Here is a 16,154-nt window from a genome sequence, read left to right as displayed (position 1 = left end):
ACACTCGCTCTCTCAAAATAAATAAACTTAAATTTAAAAAACTAGCCACCTTACCAAATTCTCTAATCAGTTTTAATAGTTCTTTTAGTTGATTTTCTTGGTATTTCAAATTACACAACCATGTTCTCTGAATATAAAGATAATTGTGTCTCCTTTCTCTAAGATTTTGTTTTACTGCATTATTTCCTTAACTGAGAACTCAAAAAACCTCAGATGAATGGGGGAAGTAGCAGGCATTCGTATCTTGTTCCTGATTTAAATGTCGACGGTTTCAAGATTTCAATATGTAATGTACTCATTATCTGCATTTGATGCATTGCCTATCAAATTTAGGCGGTCCCTTTCATTCCCGTTTTACTTAGAATTTTTTGTAGAATAGTGGCTGAATTGTTCAGATGTTTAAGGGGCCACATGGAGATTACTGCACAGCTTTTCTTCTGCTCATCTGTTGGTGAGATCACCCCGGCTGGTGGGTTCCTAATGTGGGACCTACTTGGTCATGGAGCATTAAACATGAACACACTGCCAGACCTGATGTGCTGTTATTTACATTCAAGTTGTACATCTGTGTTGAGTTAGGACACCTTTGGCTTTAAATATCCGGAAGCCCAACTTGCGGCAACTGGGTTGAAAAGAAGATTGGTTATTTCAGCAAATCAGAAACCAGAGGAGTCTCAGGGCCCCAGTTCTCTGCCACCCTCAGTATGTCTGCGGACATACGGTCGCAAGATGGCCACACGGTTCTGGGCGTTGCACCCGGTAATGACAGCTTCCTCCTATGGGCCTCTCCAGGGAGTACCCTGAAGACTCCCCTCTTGACCAGCTGGGCAAAACTGCATCCTAAGCCTATGGGCGCAGATCAATCACTGGCTGAAGTCCTAGGGTGACCTCTGCAGATCACTATGTTCTACTGGCATCTGGGACGGTGAGTCTGTACCGGTGTGCACAGGCGTTGCAGGACATTTAACGTCCCCAGCCTCTGACAGTGTCTCCCCCACCGTCATGGTTCCAGTACCCTTCGTTTATACACCAGTGGTCTACACCTTCTGGGGCTGAGACTGGCCATCTTTCCGTGGAGCACGTGGCTTCACTAAGGAGGTGGTCACACGAGATTCGGCAACGACAACGACGGGTGGGGCACGTGGGTGGGGCCAGGCCATCAACAAAGTCTGCAGCTTACGTTTGTTGATGAAACCCATCCATGGTGTCTTGTGGTTTCTTTTCATCAGATTTGGCGTTTTAGCCTGGCAAGCTGAGTCCAGGACACCGGCATCCCTTGACAGGCGACACGTGCTGTCTACAGACTGGATAGACTGGATAGGCTGTCAGAGTCTGTGTCCCCTTTAGCAGTTTAGAGTCTGTGCTATTGGTCTCTTCTTGTCTGCTCCCGTTTCTCGGGTCAACTCTGATCGTTTAAGTCTTGATACATCCATTTCTCCAGACCTTGCAGTTGACGTTCATGGTGTTTTCTAAGTTTGTAAAATCTTCCCTGAGGCTTGGTTAGTGTTCTTTTTCCCTTCTTAATGTGCTGTACTTGTGTTTTCCCTCCGAGGCAGCCACGGCTCGCGGTCCTGAGTGACAGCCTGGTTGTGTTTGGAACAACAGTGTGTCAGCTGGAACTCCTGGCCTCCCTGTGGCAGGTGTGGCCATGTGACCAAGTTCTAGGGGAGCTGGGGGAATGTTTTGCTTTCCTCCTTGGAACACAGAAATGAGCTCTGAGGAGGAACAACTGGTCTCTGTTGTGAGGCTGAAAGCAAACTGGAGGAACCTGGGAGTGGAGACCCTGTGGCCACACCCTGGGGCCTCCACCACCCTTGCTGAATGATGATCTGGGGAAAAATAAGAAACATCTCACCCCTAAACACAGCTAAACGTCCACAGCTAAGCAACTGTGTTCTGATCTCATGGAGTCAGAAGTGGATCCTGGTTGATACAGTCTGTCCTTGCTGCTGATCGGGCCTCTCAAGGATTTATCAACTTTGTTTTTTCCCCGAACACTCAGCTTGTTTGCTATATGACTGAGGTCAACTTTTAATCTTTAGTAATTTCCTGTTTGTACCGTCTTTTGATTTGGTTAATTTATTTCATGTATGTACGTATATGCACATACACATATACACACACAGCTGTGTACAGGCAATAAACCCAATTAAGTTTGCAGAATTTCCTTTGGTTTGTTCCATACATTTTATATACTGTTACTTACTCTGTAGGTACTTTGTAACGTGCAGCTTGTGCTTTAACTTTCTGTTCAGACCTTGTTTGAAATGTCTCTTCACTTGCAAATGGTTATGTTTTACTTTGGATGTTCTTGGCTGCCAATTTCTAAGCATGCACCCCCAAGAAAACAAGCTTCGGGGATGCTTTGCTATGGAAGGCGCAGTTCCACCAAGCATATGGTTCTGCCAGAACCACTCAGCAGAACGGCAGCCTCCGGGGCGCCCTGCTGCCTCTCTCGCCGCAGCCCCTCGTGGCTCTTGGAGTTGGTGATTTGGTACCGAATCCCACAGTTCTGAACGACATGCTTCCGCGTCTGGAGCACTGTTTCCTGATTTAGGCGTCACTCAGGGACTTCGGAGGACGAAATGTCAGCATCTCCACCTGTCCTCTCCATTTGGCCTGTCTTCCTCCTCCTTCACCTCTCTCCTCCTGATAGAATCAAGTTATAATTGCCCCGGGGTCAAGATGCCAGGACATCTGATTACATTATGATGGCTATGAAAAAGAATGCACAGCTGAGTCAGGTAATATTCTAGGATTACTTGAAGGATTATATTCCTTCAAGTTGTCACCCGCCTTATTTTGTTGCTGTTGTTGCATGAGATGGCCAGGGCAGGCCAAGAGGCCTGGTTACAGGGTTTAGCTCTGCGGACCGCAGGCTCCTGCGCGTGCATGTGCTGGGGAGACAGAGCCCGCGGCTCAGCAGCGGGGACCTGGACGGGAAGGCTGGAACTTCGGAGGGCCTCGAGGGACACTGGCGTGGTTCCTGCTTAGGCACGGTGTCCCTGCCCCTACAAAGGGGGTGTCGTTAGGTGAGGGGAGCCTCACAGGAACTCTGAGTGGGTCCCACAGTGACCCGGGCCCCGCGTGGAGGTACACCGCTCGGACCGGCCCTCAGGGAGGGCAGGCTCCGGAAGCAGGCCGTCTCTGCGGGCCAGGCTGGTCCTGGAGGCGAGCTGGTTCTCGAAGTCGTTTGTGGAAGCAGGTTGCGGGGGCCGGGCTCCGGGGAGCGCTTCGAAGGCAGCTTCTGGCAGCGAGCTGTGCCGGCGGGCCGCGCCTGCTGAGCGGAGAGGGAAGCGGCGTCGCTGGAGGACTCGCACCAGCGCTCCTGCAGCGAACCCGTTGAGCCCCCCCACTGCCAACGCGCTGGACAGGCTCCTCGGAGGGCCGCTGTTGCCTTGGGGGCGGGACGAGCCGGCGACGTGCAAGCCTGCGGAGTCGGCTCAGGGAGCCGAGCACGCAGGCGCCCGGGAGGTCGGGCCGGACGCTTTTGGGAGTTGCTTTTTTCCTTTTTCCCTAACTTTTCCGCTCGCTGAGCGCACGCCGTGGCGCATGCGCAGTCTGCGCCCCGCCCGGCCGCGCGGCGTCGGACCGGGCGGTTGCCAGGGGCGACCGCATTCCCCCGGGACTCCGCGGTCGCGCGGGCGGGGCCTGGTCGGCGGGGCCCGCCTTCTTCGCTCTCTGGTTGGCTGGCGCTGCTGTTCGTTGGAGTCGTCGCGGCCGCCGATTGGGCAAGGGGAAGTTTCGCACGCTCGGCCCGCGCCCGCCACCCGCGAGGAGAGAACAGTGGGGGACCCTGCGCGGCGCCCGGGAGGGACCTGTGCCGGCCTCGGCTTCCAGGCGGGCAAGGCCCGAGCGGCGGGCGGCGATGATCCCCGAGGAGAGGACGGACGACCCTGGCTCCGGCGAGGAGAGTGCGCGGCTGCAACCGGCCGGCAGCGTTCGCAAGGTGGGCGCGTCCGCGGGGACGGGGGTCGCCGGGAGGACGGGTCCCGGACCCCCGGCCCGCTTTTGCCCGCCACCTGCCGCCGGCGGGCGCGGGGCTCCGGAGTCGGCGCTGGCTTCTCAGGTCTGAGCGCGCTGCAAGACTTGTGGCAGCAACCCACTTCTCTCGCCCCTAGAGGCCAGCTGGGCTGACCTCTGGGGAGACTGAGGCTCGGTGGAAAGGCCGAGCCCCTGTTACCTGCCTGAGCTGGGCTTCTGTGCCTTCTAGCAAAGGGTGGGAAGACAAGTCCAGCTCAGCGTTTTCTCCCACGCTCTGGAGGACGCTCCGGGCCCCGTTCCACCGCAGGTGTTGGGTTCTGGTCTGTGACAGCCCGTGGCCTTGTGCTAGTTCCGGGTGCCCGTCATTCCTCCTTTCCTAGCTTTTCCCTCCCTCTCTCCAGGCTGCTCAGCTTTGCCCTGGGCACCTAGCTCTGTATTTGACGAAACTTTCAGCGGCAGGCAGCTGGAGCCTCCCAGGAACAGGAAATGGCTGGAGGACTTCACAGATAGACAGTTTGTCCGTTTCTTCACTTCCCACACACCTCCTCCCCCTCTGAGGTCCCTAATCCTGCTTCGCTGACTCTGGACCAAGGACCATTTCCAGGAGTAGTGGGGAAGCTCTGGAAAGGAGTGGGAGAGGACACCTGCGAAATCTGTGCTGGGAAGGAGGGGGCACTCAGGCTGCCCCTCTCTGCAGCCTGGAGCCTGGGTGTTCCCTGGGAGTCACCCACTGGCTGTCCCAGCGTCCAGACCAGGCCTGTGCAGGTGCGGCAGGGCTCCGAGGCTACATTCTCCCCGTTCCAGCACATCTCTCCAGGAGCACTTGACATTGAGGAGCAGACGAGTGGTGTTGATGAGGACAGCCCTCCTGAGCTAATGGTTTCTGCCCAGCATAGGGACCAGCCCCCTCCCTGGGCAGATGGGCATGGCTATTGGCCCAGAACCTCTAGAACCTGCTGGAGCTTTGCTTCAGAAGGGGAGTGATGTAGCTTTGGCTGTGGCCTGCTCCTCCCTCCCCAGGTCCTCAGGCCTCTTGGAGGGGAGACTGCCCACCTCCTTGGCTCATTCCCTCATTCACAGAGCGGTCTTGACATGCACCGTGGAGAAGAGGCACAGGCCACCAGGAAGAGAGCCAGACAGCAGAGCAGAGAGAGGAGGGCCATGTTTTGTCTTTTTCCTTCTTGGCGCCCCCTTGAGATGTACAAGATGAGGGTCCTGCCCAAGGGCCCAGAGCAGGGAGCCCTCCACATCTAGTGTTCTCTCTCTTGTTCAGTTGGAACAAGCCTCCTCTCCCGTTACCTAAGGATCACGAGAAGGCCTCCCAGGAGAATGTCTCCGCCTCTGGGAGGTCCTCCCTGATTGATCTCTCTTCTCTCTTGACCATCCATGCTGGAATCTGAGGGGGTGTTGAGCCATAATCTGAGATGATTGTGCACCAGGGGCCTTCCTCTTGAGAGGCTGTGAGGCCTCCTTTAGGGTGCCTTCATAGAGGGAGTGGGACAAGATATAGCCCCCAAAAGGTCTGAAACTGCCCCTGCCTGCCAGCAGGTGGGGTGCATATTAAAGAAAATAGGCCACATTTCCTCAAATATGAGGAAGACAGTGGACACTGCAAGGGGCCTGACCTCAGCACTGCCTGAATAAAGCCCTGTCCCTGCCATTGGGGCAGCTTCCTGGAGGCACTGTCCTCACTACCACTGTTCAGGCTCTGTGACCACCTATGGGGACATTGCCCAGGGAAGGTGCATTCTGGGAAGTTCTTCCTAACTCCAGGGCTGGTGACTGTCCCAGACGAAGGCCCTTAAATGGCTAGGAGGAAGCATGGTGGCCACGGCCGCGTGTCCCACTGCAGCCCTGAAAGCCGCCCAAGCCCCCTTTGGCGGAAGCCCCTCGGCTTCCCTGGCCAGAGCCTCTAGTCACCCGGCTGCAGCATCACTGTGGCTGGGAACCCCCATCTCTGGTCTCAGTTGACACCCAGCTCTCCTGCCTGGGACCCCGACACTGGCAGTCTGGCAGGATTGTTTCGTGTAATGAGGAGCGGTGCCTGAGGTGGCCAGTGGGCAGTCGGGAGGCCTGGCCTGCTGCCTGGGAGTTGAGTGACTCTGGGCCTGTGGTTTTGAGCAGTTGCCCAAAGGGACCCCACACGTAAACAACCAGCTGGGGTGATACCTTCGTATCACATATCAAGACACGTATCCCAGGGTCACCGTGGGCCGAGCGCCACGGGGAGCAAGGTGGGCTGAAAGCCAGCCTCCAGCACCCCATGGACAGGCCCCTTTCCATTAGCACCTTGGCAGGAGCCAGGCTGGGTCATCCCCCCGTGGCCGTGCTAGAACTCATGCTAGAAATGTGCGGGTAGAGTAGATTATGGGGGTTATGGAATGAAATTCAAAGGCACACAAGGATATGTGCCGAGCAGTTGGCCACCTCCCGCCAGGGGCTCCCAGAGCCCCAGCACACTGGTGCTGGCTCCACAGGATCGGCCCAGCTTCTTCGTGGGGCCCCGGTCCAGCCCTGTCCCTTGCCTTCTGTGTGCTTCCTGCCCTGACCACCCCCCCCTTCTTTCTGGGATCCCGGGATCCTGCCTCAACTCGGCCTGCCTGGCCCCACTGCTGCCTGGGGAGCTGGCTCGGGCCCCACCTGTGCCAACCGCCGCCTTCCCCACCCGCGAGAGCCCTCTGGCATTCGTGAGCTGTTGACAGAGGCGTGGCTTGGCCCCCGTGACCTGCAGCCTCTCCACAGGGCCGTGAACCCCTGGCACAGACACCGCACGGCCGCCTGCAGAGCCGCAGGGCCCAGGTCCACCAGCAGATCAATAAGGAGCTGCGGATGCGGACAGGCGCGGAGAACCTGTACAGGTGAGTGCCCGCCACCGCCCCCATCCCTCAGGACAGTGGTGCTGCTGTCACCTGAGGCCCCCTGGAAGCCAGCCCATGTGGGGTGATGGGAGCCAGGCAGAGATCCAGGCAGGTGCCCGACCATGTGGTCTGGTTTGGGAGAGGGATGTGTGAGCAGGTGACTATGGCCATTGTGGGCTCCCAGGAGGAGGGGCCAGGCCTCCCACCAGGGTCTGGGGCAGCCATGCTGGTCAAATGAAACCCTCCCAGACAACCCAGGCCCCTACCTTGGTGGACCTCACTGGCAGTGGTCAGCTCAGGGTCAGCCAAGTTCCGTGTGGTGCTGGAGGGGGGGCTGGTATACAGTGTGGGAGCCTGTGATTTATGTGGTGACCAGCAGGGCTTTCTCAGGAGAGGCACCGTTTAGGCTGAACTGTGACAGGTGTCCCAAGACTGAGGACCCGGGGGGCACCTGGGTGGCTCAGTTGGTTGGGCGTCTGACTTCGGCTCAGGTCATGATCTCGCGGTTCGTGGGTTCGGGCCCCCCGTCGGGCTCTGTGCTGACAGCTCCGAGCCTGGAGCCTGCTTCCGATTCTGTATTTCCCTCTTTCTCTGCCCCTCCCCTGCTGGTGCTCTGTCTGTCTCTCAAAAATGAATAAAAATTAAAGAAATTAAAAAAAAAAAGACTGAGGACCAGGAAAGCGTCCTCCAGGCTGAAGAGGTGCCTCCTCCTTAGCGAGCTGCACATCAGCTCAGACCTTCACCCATGTCTCCGTGAGCCCACTGCATGGCTGGTGGCCCAGGAAGATGGTCCCACCTGTCAGAGCCACAGCCAGTGTGCACAGAGCTGGCGGATAGGCTCCAGGATGCAGCTCTGCTGGGCCCAAGGGGCCCCTCCATTTCCTTAGCTGCCCTGCATCCCTGTCTACCCCACCCCAGCTCTCAACCTGGCCTTCCTGGGGACCCACCGCCTCGTCTGCCAGCTGCCCAGATGTAGGCACAGAGAGGGCTGACTCCCACCCTTTGGGAAAGTTGTTTTTTTGTCACTGTGGAAGGCGCGCCAGAGCCCGCGTCCAAGGAGAGAGGTGGTGGGAGGCGAGAGCTATGCCCTGGGCCAGAGTCACCAAGTATCCACGTGGACAGGAATTTGCACGAACTCCAGGGGGGCTCAGAGAAGAGGGGGTGGGCCCGGGACCGCACCGCACCCCTCCATGGGGGCTGGCCTGGGGGCACAGCACTCTGGAGCCCAGGCTGGCGCAGGGGCTGCGGCGAGGCCCAGGGGCGCGTGGTCCGCCTGCAGAGCAGGGCTTCAGCTCAGTCTGGCCTCCCTCCCCCAGAGCCACCAGCAACGCCTGGGTCAGGGAGACAGTGGCCCTGGAGCTGAGCTACGTCAACTCCAGCCTGCAGCTGCTGAAGGAGGAGCTGGAGGAGCTCAACGGCAGTGCGGAGGTGGACCGGCCGGAGGGGTGCGTGTGCGCATGTGCGGGGGCCGGTGGGCGTGGGGGAGGACGTGGTGCGCACGCGCGAGACACCTCCAGGGCGGCACCTGAGTGCTGTGCCGTGTGTGTGCGAGACGCGAATCAGAATCGCGAAAGGGGGTTATGTGTGCCTGGAGAAGTAGGGGGTGGCCACTGTGCACGGCAGGGTCCAGCCTTAGAATCTGGGCTTAACGGTTCTGGTTCCAGCGAAGGTGTCAGTGTCCCTATGATCCCCCTGGGGCTGAAGGAGACCAAGGAGCTGGACTGGTCCACACCCTTGAGGGTGAGTGCTGACCTGTGAGCCCCGGGGTCTGGTGGGACGTGGTCCTGCGCTAAGGATTACACCCTGCCCTGGGGTCAGAAGGGGTTACCAAGGCTTCCTGGTGCAGCCATTGCATTGAACAGAAGAGGAAACAGGCCCAGAGGGAGGGGGGGGTCTGACTCCGGCTGCCGGGCCTGCCCAGGCTGTGGGAGATTCTGGTTGGACGGGTGTTGGAGGAGAGCCCACCGTGGGACCGATAGGGCAGAGTCAGGCATCCTGCTGAAAGCCCACGCTGGCCACAGGGTTCCCCCACCGTCGCTCTGAGAGTCGGCACTGGCTGGGGCTGCCCCGTCCAGTCAGAGCCTCCGCTGTGAAAACCTGCCGGTTCCCAGGGTCCTCCTGGGGGCTCATGAACTAGGCTGCCCCGCAGGCAGCACGGAGAGGGGCCTCAGCTCCTGGCCCCAGTGCCCTTGCCCGTCAGGGGGGCTTTACAGGGGCTCAGAAAGGACTCTGAGCAGAAGCAGCACCGAGTCTCTGAACCCCGTACCTGCGGGGGAGGGACCCCAAGGCCAGAGGAGGGGACCCGCCACCACATGTACACCAGTCCTCGGCCTTTCTCCAGGGGCCCCGGGGCCTCCACCACCCGTCTCCACGTTGGGCCGGGTGAACAGGGAAGGCCAGCACCTGCCCCTCCCCCAAGCAGGAGCTGATCTCTGGGCACTTTGGAGAGGACAGTGCCTCCTATGAGGCCGAAATCAGGGAGCTGGAGGACCTGCGGCAGGTGAGTGGGCTCCTCCTGTCCCCTCCCTGCCCCGGAGACCCCGGAGACCGACCACCCCCAGTTCACAAGGAAAAACAAGGCTCAGCGAGGGACAGAGGCAAGGAGCTCAGTGTAGACAAGCTCTGTGCAGGAGTCCCCACCAGGGGCAGCCCTGGGGAGAATGGGGAGCCAGGCACACCCCGAGCGTGCATTAACACAAACACAGCCAGGGCACACACGTGGCTCTGCGCACACCAGGGAAGTTCCGTCCTCATCAGATACCGCTGGCCCCCTGGGAGTGGCTGCTCTGTGCCTGTCCCTCCCCAGGGACCCCGCCTGGGCCTCTCCGCGGTGCTCAGTGTCCTGGGGGTGGCACGCGTGGTCCACGACAGCCCCAGACCGGGTGGATGTGCCGCTTCGGGACCTTGTCCACCCCTAGACCCAGGGTGCTCCCGTTGGGCTGGGACGTCCAAAGGGTCCCGGGGTAGTGTGTGTGCTGTGGGACGGGTCTGGGGAACCGAGGCCCAGCTGGCGCCTGCCCCGCAGGCCATTCGGACCCCCAGCCGAGGCGAGGCAGGCCTAGAGCTGCTCATGGCCTACTACAACCAGCTCTGCTTCCTGGACGCACGCTTCATCGCCCCCACCAGGAACCTGGGGCTGCTGTTCCAGTGGTAGGTGGGGGGGGGGGGGGGGGCGGTCACTGGCCTCCCCTGACGGCTCCCCAAAGCCCTGTGACTCCTGCTCCCACCCTCACCCACCCGCAGGTATGACTCACTCACGGGAGTTCCGGCCCAGCAGCGGGCCCTGGCCTTTGAGAAGGGCAGCGTGCTTTTCAACATCGGGGCCCTCTACACCCAGATCGGGGCTCGCCAGGACCGCTCCTGCCCCGAGGGCACCAGGCGCGCCATCGAAGCTTTTCAGAGGGCTGCTGGTGAGGGCAGCCCGGCCCCCAGCCCCACGGCCACAGTTGTGCGGAGGGGGGGTGGGGGGAGGTGGGTTAGCACTCCAAGTGTGTGGGGCAGAGCAGATACACACACAGGCCCTTTCTGGGGGTGGGGGGCGGGGCCAGGTAGCCCTGTTCTCCTGCTGTGAGCGCCCCTCCACAGGGGCCTTCAGCCTCCTGAGGGAGAACTTTTCCCGAGCACCCAGCCCCGACATGAGCCCGGCCTCGCTCTCCATGCTGGAACGACTCATGACCGCCCAGGCCCAAGAATGCATCTTTGAGGGCCTCTTGCTGCCGTCCACCGAAGCCCCCCAGGGTTGCCTGGCCCAGCTGCGCCTGGCTCAGGAGGCTGCCCAGGTGAGGGCAGGGAGCCCTTGTCCCACAGGAGACCTAGCTGAGCCACGGTGGCCAGATGAGCAGGAGGGTCTGGATCGGGGGTCCAGGCGGGGGGGGGGGGGGGGCAGGGGCAGTGGCTGTGTCTCCTGTTTGTTCCCAAAGCCAGCTGTTTTCGTGGTCTTTGGAGCCGGTCAGGACCCCCGGGTCCTGAGTCCTTGCCACTGGGGCAGCACCAGCCAGAGCAGGCCCTGGGGCTCAGATTCCTGAGCTTGCCTCAGCTCGGGGTGCAGGGCAGGGCCACTGGGACTCAGGCCGGGGCAGGCGGAGGCTGGGGCCCAGGGCGGGGAGGCCCCGGCGTCCCACCCTGTGCGCTGGCAGGTGGCAGCTGAGTACAGGCTGGTGCACCAGACCATGGCCCAGCCACCTGTCCGCGACTACGTGCCCTTCCCCTGGACCACCCTGGTGCGTGTCAAGGCTGAGTACTTCCGCGCCCTGGCCCACTACCACGCGGCTGCGGTGCTCTGCGACAGCCCCCGTGAGTGCCCTGCCCCTCGTGTGTGTGCCGGCAGAGGCCCCGGTGCGGAGGGGCTCACGGCCCTCTCTGATCCCCAGCAGCGGCCGAGGTGGACTGCCCAGCACTCTCACAGGCCTTCCTTGGGCTCCCAGCCACACCTGGGCCCCCGGGCGCCGCACCCCAGGAGCAGGAGGGGCGCAGGATGCTCGGTGAGGCGGCCTGGCGCGGAGGGGCTAGGGCCCGCTGAAGGGGGCGAGTGACCCGTCCTTCATGAGTCACCTCTTCCGGGCATGTCTGGTGTCTGGCAACTTGCCAAGCTGCCAACTTGCGTCCCCGAGGTCCCCTTGGCGGCTGAGTCCCAGGCAGGGCCTGAGCCAGGCCGGTAGCCCGGGTGGGTGGGGGCCCTCGTGGGAGGCAGCTCTTCCCCGGCCCGGCCTTCTGCACCTGGTAGCTCTTCCCCGAGTGGCCCGCGGGCCCTCAGGATGGACCCAGAAGCCCTCAGCTGTGCTCCTTTGGCTGCGTCCAGGGGTGGGGAGAGCTGGGGTCTGGCCTGGGCCAGGCGAGCCCCACGGAGCATGTGCCGGCTCTGTCCCGTGCAGGCAAGGCCCACCTGAAGCGTGCCATCCTGGGCCAAGAGGAGGCCCTGCGGCTGCACGCCGTGTGCCGTGCCCTGCGGAGCGTGGACCTACTGCAGGCCGTGCTGGCCCAGGCCCTGCGGCGCTCACTGGCCAGGTACTCAGAGCTCGACCGAGAGGATGACTTCTTGGAGGCCACGGAAGCTCCCGACATCCCACGTGAGCAGCCCAGCCCCTCGGACGGGCGTGTCCAGCCAGCAGGCGTCCGTGGGCCCAGGACCTGTGGCTGCCGTTGAGGCCACTCCACCTCCAGGGACCACGGAGCGGGGGGCCTTCAAAGGAGCCCACGCGGGCGCACCCCCTGCTCTCCCGCGCCTTGCCATCCCCGCAGTGGATTCCTGCCCCAGGGAGGCGGTGGCCTGGGAGACGGAACCACAGGCCGGCCCCCCAGCATCTCCTGCTTTACAGGGGCAGGCAGGCATGGCTGGAGAGCCGAGACGCCCCGGAGCCCCCTGGGGCGGGGGGGGGCAGCCAGGTCCCCGAGGTCTGCAGAGGGGCCAGTGTGCGTACGGCAGGCCGCACTCGGGCCGCCCGCTCTGCTCTGGCTGCCTCCCAGGGGCCTAGGGTCCTTGAGCCTCAGGCCTAGTTCCATTTTCCCTTGAACTCTGTCGTTTCAGCTAAAACACAGCAGAAGCCAGAGATCAGGGCACCCAGCTTCTCCAGGGTGAAGGTGACCGATATCTTCCACCGGCTGGTGAGCACCCCTGCCAGGGTCACCCGTCCCCACCTCAGCACAGGCGGCCTAGCCCTGTCCTGGGGGAGGACTCTGGACAAGTGGTGCTGGTGGCCTAGCCCCGCCCTGCCCCACCCCTCTGCCACACCCGGTTTTTGACCCAAGATGTAGAGATCGAGGGGTGAGGGGTGCTGTGGTGGCCCGGCTGAGCCTCTGACGCCCCTTCACCCCACCCCCAGGGGCCCCTGTCCGTGTTTTCAGCCAAGAACTGCTGGCGGCTGGTGGGGCCCATCCACGTGACCCGGGGAGAGGCTGGCTTTGGCCTCACGTTGCGGGGAGATGCGCCCGTCCTCATCGCTGCTGTCATCCCCGGGGGCCCGGCCGCGGTGAGGCCCCTGCCCCCCCACCCCCCCGCCGGGGCCGAGTCCCGGGGTTGAAGGGGGCAGGTGGGACTGTGGCCAGGGGTGGCGGGTGCCCCCGTGGGACTCAGGACCCCCCCCCCCGTGTCCCTGCAGGCAGCTGGCCTGCGGGAGGGTGACTACATCGTGTCCTTGAATGGGCGGCCGTGCAAGTGGTGGAAGCACGCGGAGGTGGTGGCGCAGCTGAAGGGCGTGGGCGACGAGGGAGCAAGCCTGCAGGTGGTCACGCTGCTGCCCAGGGCAGAGCCACCCAGCACGGTGAGCCCCAGGGGCCCCGGGAGGGCCTTCCCCCAGGCCCCGGCACGCCCCGCGACTGCGAGGGCATCGGAGAGAGGAGCTTGCGCGCGGGCGAGCCTCACTGGCGTGGCCTTCTGGGCAGCGGCCGTCTGTGCCGTGGTCTCCACCTGGCGGCTAGTCCCTGCCCTGGGCGAGGCCGCAGCCCTCCCCGCGGTGGGCCTCCGTGTGCCCACACTCCTGGGGACCTCGGGCAGGGGCGGCGCTGCAGGAGCCGTTTCAGGATCCCCACCCCCAGCATGGCACCCCTGCGGGGCGCTGCTGCCCTGTTGCCCTTACAGAACCCCCAGCTTGCCCCTGACGCACCAGCCACCACCTCCCGGGTCACACCCTGCAGCCTGGCCACAGGCAGGCCAGGCCCAGGGAGCCAACCGTTACCCATTTCTGTCCTGATTGCAGGGGGAGCACCGGCCGGCCCTGGGGGCGCTTCTGAGGGGCCAGAAGGAGTGTGGGCGGGGGCCGCCAGCTCCTGGGCGAGCCAGCCCCAGGCCCCTCCTTGGCTGGAGCCGCAAGGCCAAGAGGGGCAAGACCAGAGGGAGGCTGTCCCCACACCCCTGAGCTGTGTGCCGCCCTCCCCCTCCTGCCCAGGGTGGTGGCGAGGGGCCAGCTCCCCCCACGGCCCTCTCCATCCTGAAGGACTTTCGGGCCAGTTTGCTGCCCCACCTGGTGCCCAGAGCTGCCCATTAAAGACCGAGTCAGATGAGGTGTCTGAGCCTGGTGCTGGGCGCTGGACCCACACGTGGGAGGCGTCATGGTTGCTCTGCGCACGGAGTCCCAGGTGCCAGAATGCGGCCCCTGGGCTGCCCGGTCCTCACACATGCCCCACGTCCCCACCTGAGTAGGGCAGCGTCCCAGGCCAAGGGAGCCGTCCAGCTGCTTCTTGGAGTCGGGGCCGGTCAGGCTGTGGCCCACATCCTCACTCGCCCTTCGCCTCTGCCCTTCAACGATCCACATCCTGTCCACACCCTACCTTCGGGCTGGGTCAGCCTCGCGCCAAGCTTGCATTCCTGACCCCTTCCGAGGACCCCACCACTGACCCAGCCCACCTGGCACCCCACAGGGCTGCCCTCTGGCCAGTGTCCCAGCCAGTCCCACCCCCGCAACACCTTTCCTTGATCCCTCTACTTCCGTTCTTGCTGTCCCCTCCCCGTGTCCCACACTCCAGGCATAGATCCCAAACCGGCCTTGCGGCTGCCGTCTGGTCCTCTCACGTGCTTCCCCAGGGGCCGGGCCTGGCCCTCCACCCCCACACCCACCCGCCCCGCTCAGTTCTGCCAAGCTCCGAGGGGGGCTGGTTTGGACTTGGCCCTGAAGGGAGGGCTGGGGGCGGCAGGCGCGGAGCAGCCACTTGGCGCGGCCGCAGGGTGGGCGTGGGGGCCGGGGCGGCCGGGAGTGCGCATGGCCACCAGGGGGCGGCCGCCGCCCGCTCGAGCAGCCTCTGCAGGCAGGACTCGGCTGCGGGAGGTCTACCTGCAGGCCAGGACCGCCCCCTCCTTGCTGGCGCCGTCCCGCCCCTCGGCGGGAGTGGCCGAGTCCCGGTCCCCACTGGCCTCGCCTCCCTCCTGCTGTCGTGTTACCGTCAGGGTGGGGGCCGGCGTGAATAGGCAGGTGGCCTTGAGGGCGAATAGGCAGGTGGCCTCGAAGACCTCATGGTCGGGGAGGGCGGCCCCACCAGCCTGAGCCTGGGCTGAGAGCGGCCAGGTGTGTCCCTGCTGACCCGCCTGCCCCTCCTGGGAGAACGCCCCTCTCAGCAGAACCAGCCAAGGTCACCTCGGCGCTTACTAATTTGATTAATAAAATTGTGCTTCAAGGAGGCCATTACCCGCTAATCGGGGATGACAGGGCTGGCAGGTCTCATCCAGGAGGGCGCTGGGACTCCCCTGCCTCTGGCCGCCAAGCTGGACCCAAGAGGGGCGCACGGGCTGGGGGCCAGAAGCTGCCGCTGGCCTCTTGCGCCAGGCTGGTGGGGAGGGGGCGCCCTTCCCAAAGACTGCACCCCTGTCCCCCACAGACAGCCTGCCGGGTCTCTGCCCTCCAGCGCCCTGTGCCCAGGGGTTCCTCGGCTGGAGGCAGGGGTGGCTGGGAGCAGGCTCCCTCTCCCTCAGAGGCGGGTGGAGGTGAGGGAGCTCTGGGGCATCTCTGAGGCCTGGCTGGCAAGGTGCTCCTCCCTGGTCGGCCGTCCTACAGTCGAGTTCCAGGCTGCGGGGCGCAGGCTGGGCCCAGTGCTAACCCCTGGGCCAGGCAGGGCTAGACATGGAGGGGGCCTCACCTCTCCGGGCAGCGACCAGCCCCTTTTCCACGTGGGAAAGCAGGTGTTGAGCGAGGTACAGACCAGCTCGAGTCGCACAGGGCCAGCTAGGAGGCTCAGCCGCACGTTCCGGCCACTCGAGAGGCCCACCCTGTGTCCACCCACACCTTGCCGGTTCGCCTCTGCCTCCTGGCACACGGGAACGGACCTCCCTGTCCCGTTTCCCCGGCATGTCCTTAGTCCAGCTAGGCAGCTGAGCTGGAAGCAGGCAGAGTCCCAGGCCTGCTCTAGGAGCCCTTGCGAATGAGGTCACGGACCTAGCAGAAGCTTCAGCTTGGCCCCGATGGTCAGTCATGGCCTGCACCCCGGGACCTCAGCAGCTCAGGGCCGTGTCAGCCGGGGAGCTAAACCGGGAGGCCCGGGCCTTTGCTGCGTGTGCTGGGGGGGAGGGTCACGCCCACAAGAGCCACCTCAACCGAGGCCTTTCTCAGGTGGTGGTGGCTGTCCCGGTTGGGCCACGTGCCTGTGTGAGGACAGCGTGTGCCTGCCTGGCCCATCCACTTCTCTGATGTGTGAGGAGCCTAGTGTCTTCCCACCCTCCTGCCCCACACCGGTCATCCAGCGTCGCTCCTGCCCTCTGCCTGCACTCCCCGGCCTCGCCAGTCCGGCTGGAACCTCGTCGGCCTTCCTCTATACGGCCCCCCCTCTGGGCTCTAGCTCCCTTTCTGGCTTGACCACGTCACCTGTGTCTGCGTCACAGATGGGCCGCAG

General features: G+C 63.1%; 1 protein-coding gene across 2 annotated transcripts; it reads left to right on the top strand.

Annotated features, from left to right (window-relative positions):
* The first annotated feature begins 3,732 nt into the window (after positions 1 to 3,732).
* Positions 3,733 to 13,838, top strand: RHPN1 (rhophilin Rho GTPase binding protein 1). 2 transcript variants are annotated; one of them, XM_086694908.1, is made up of 15 exons: positions 3,733 to 3,949; positions 6,727 to 6,842; positions 8,159 to 8,287; positions 8,507 to 8,582; positions 9,265 to 9,342; positions 9,868 to 9,992; positions 10,086 to 10,252; positions 10,428 to 10,621; positions 10,979 to 11,135; positions 11,216 to 11,323; positions 11,714 to 11,908; positions 12,367 to 12,443; positions 12,662 to 12,808; positions 12,938 to 13,099; positions 13,535 to 13,838. In XM_086694908.1, exons 1-15 carry the CDS (start codon positions 3,869 to 3,871, stop codon positions 13,691 to 13,693), a joined length of 1,971 nt encoding a protein of 656 aa, XP_086551034.1. In that variant the 5' UTR covers positions 3,733 to 3,868; the 3' UTR covers positions 13,694 to 13,838. The 2 variants fall into 2 exon arrangements, with proteins under 2 accessions (XP_086551034.1, XP_086551033.1); XM_086694907.1 differs by having other exon boundaries at positions 11,213 to 11,323.
* The last annotated feature ends 2,316 nt before the right edge of the window (positions 13,839 to 16,154 follow it).

This window comes from Puma concolor, chromosome F2, assembly GCF_028749965.1.
Source record: "Puma concolor isolate L17-30 chromosome F2, mPumCon1.1.hap2, whole genome shotgun sequence".
Taxonomy (NCBI): domain Eukaryota; kingdom Metazoa; phylum Chordata; class Mammalia; order Carnivora; family Felidae; genus Puma; species Puma concolor.
Note: the sequence above shows the minus strand (reverse complement) of the source record. Positions and strands in the feature narration are given on the sequence as shown.

Bases quoted from the DNA above. Each gene is read 5' to 3' on its own strand.
- RHPN1 (XM_086694907.1), top strand. From the start codon at position 3,869: ATGATCCCCGAGGAGAGGACGGACGACCCTGGCTCCGGCGAGGAGAGT. The intron at 6,843-8,158 runs GTGAGTGCCCGC...TCCCTCCCCCAG, and splicing joins GGCGCGGAGAACCTGTACAG to AGCCACCAGCAACGCCTGGG. The intron at 12,809-12,937 runs GTGAGGCCCCTG...GTGTCCCTGCAG, and splicing joins TCCCCGGGGGCCCGGCCGCG to GCAGCTGGCCTGCGGGAGGG.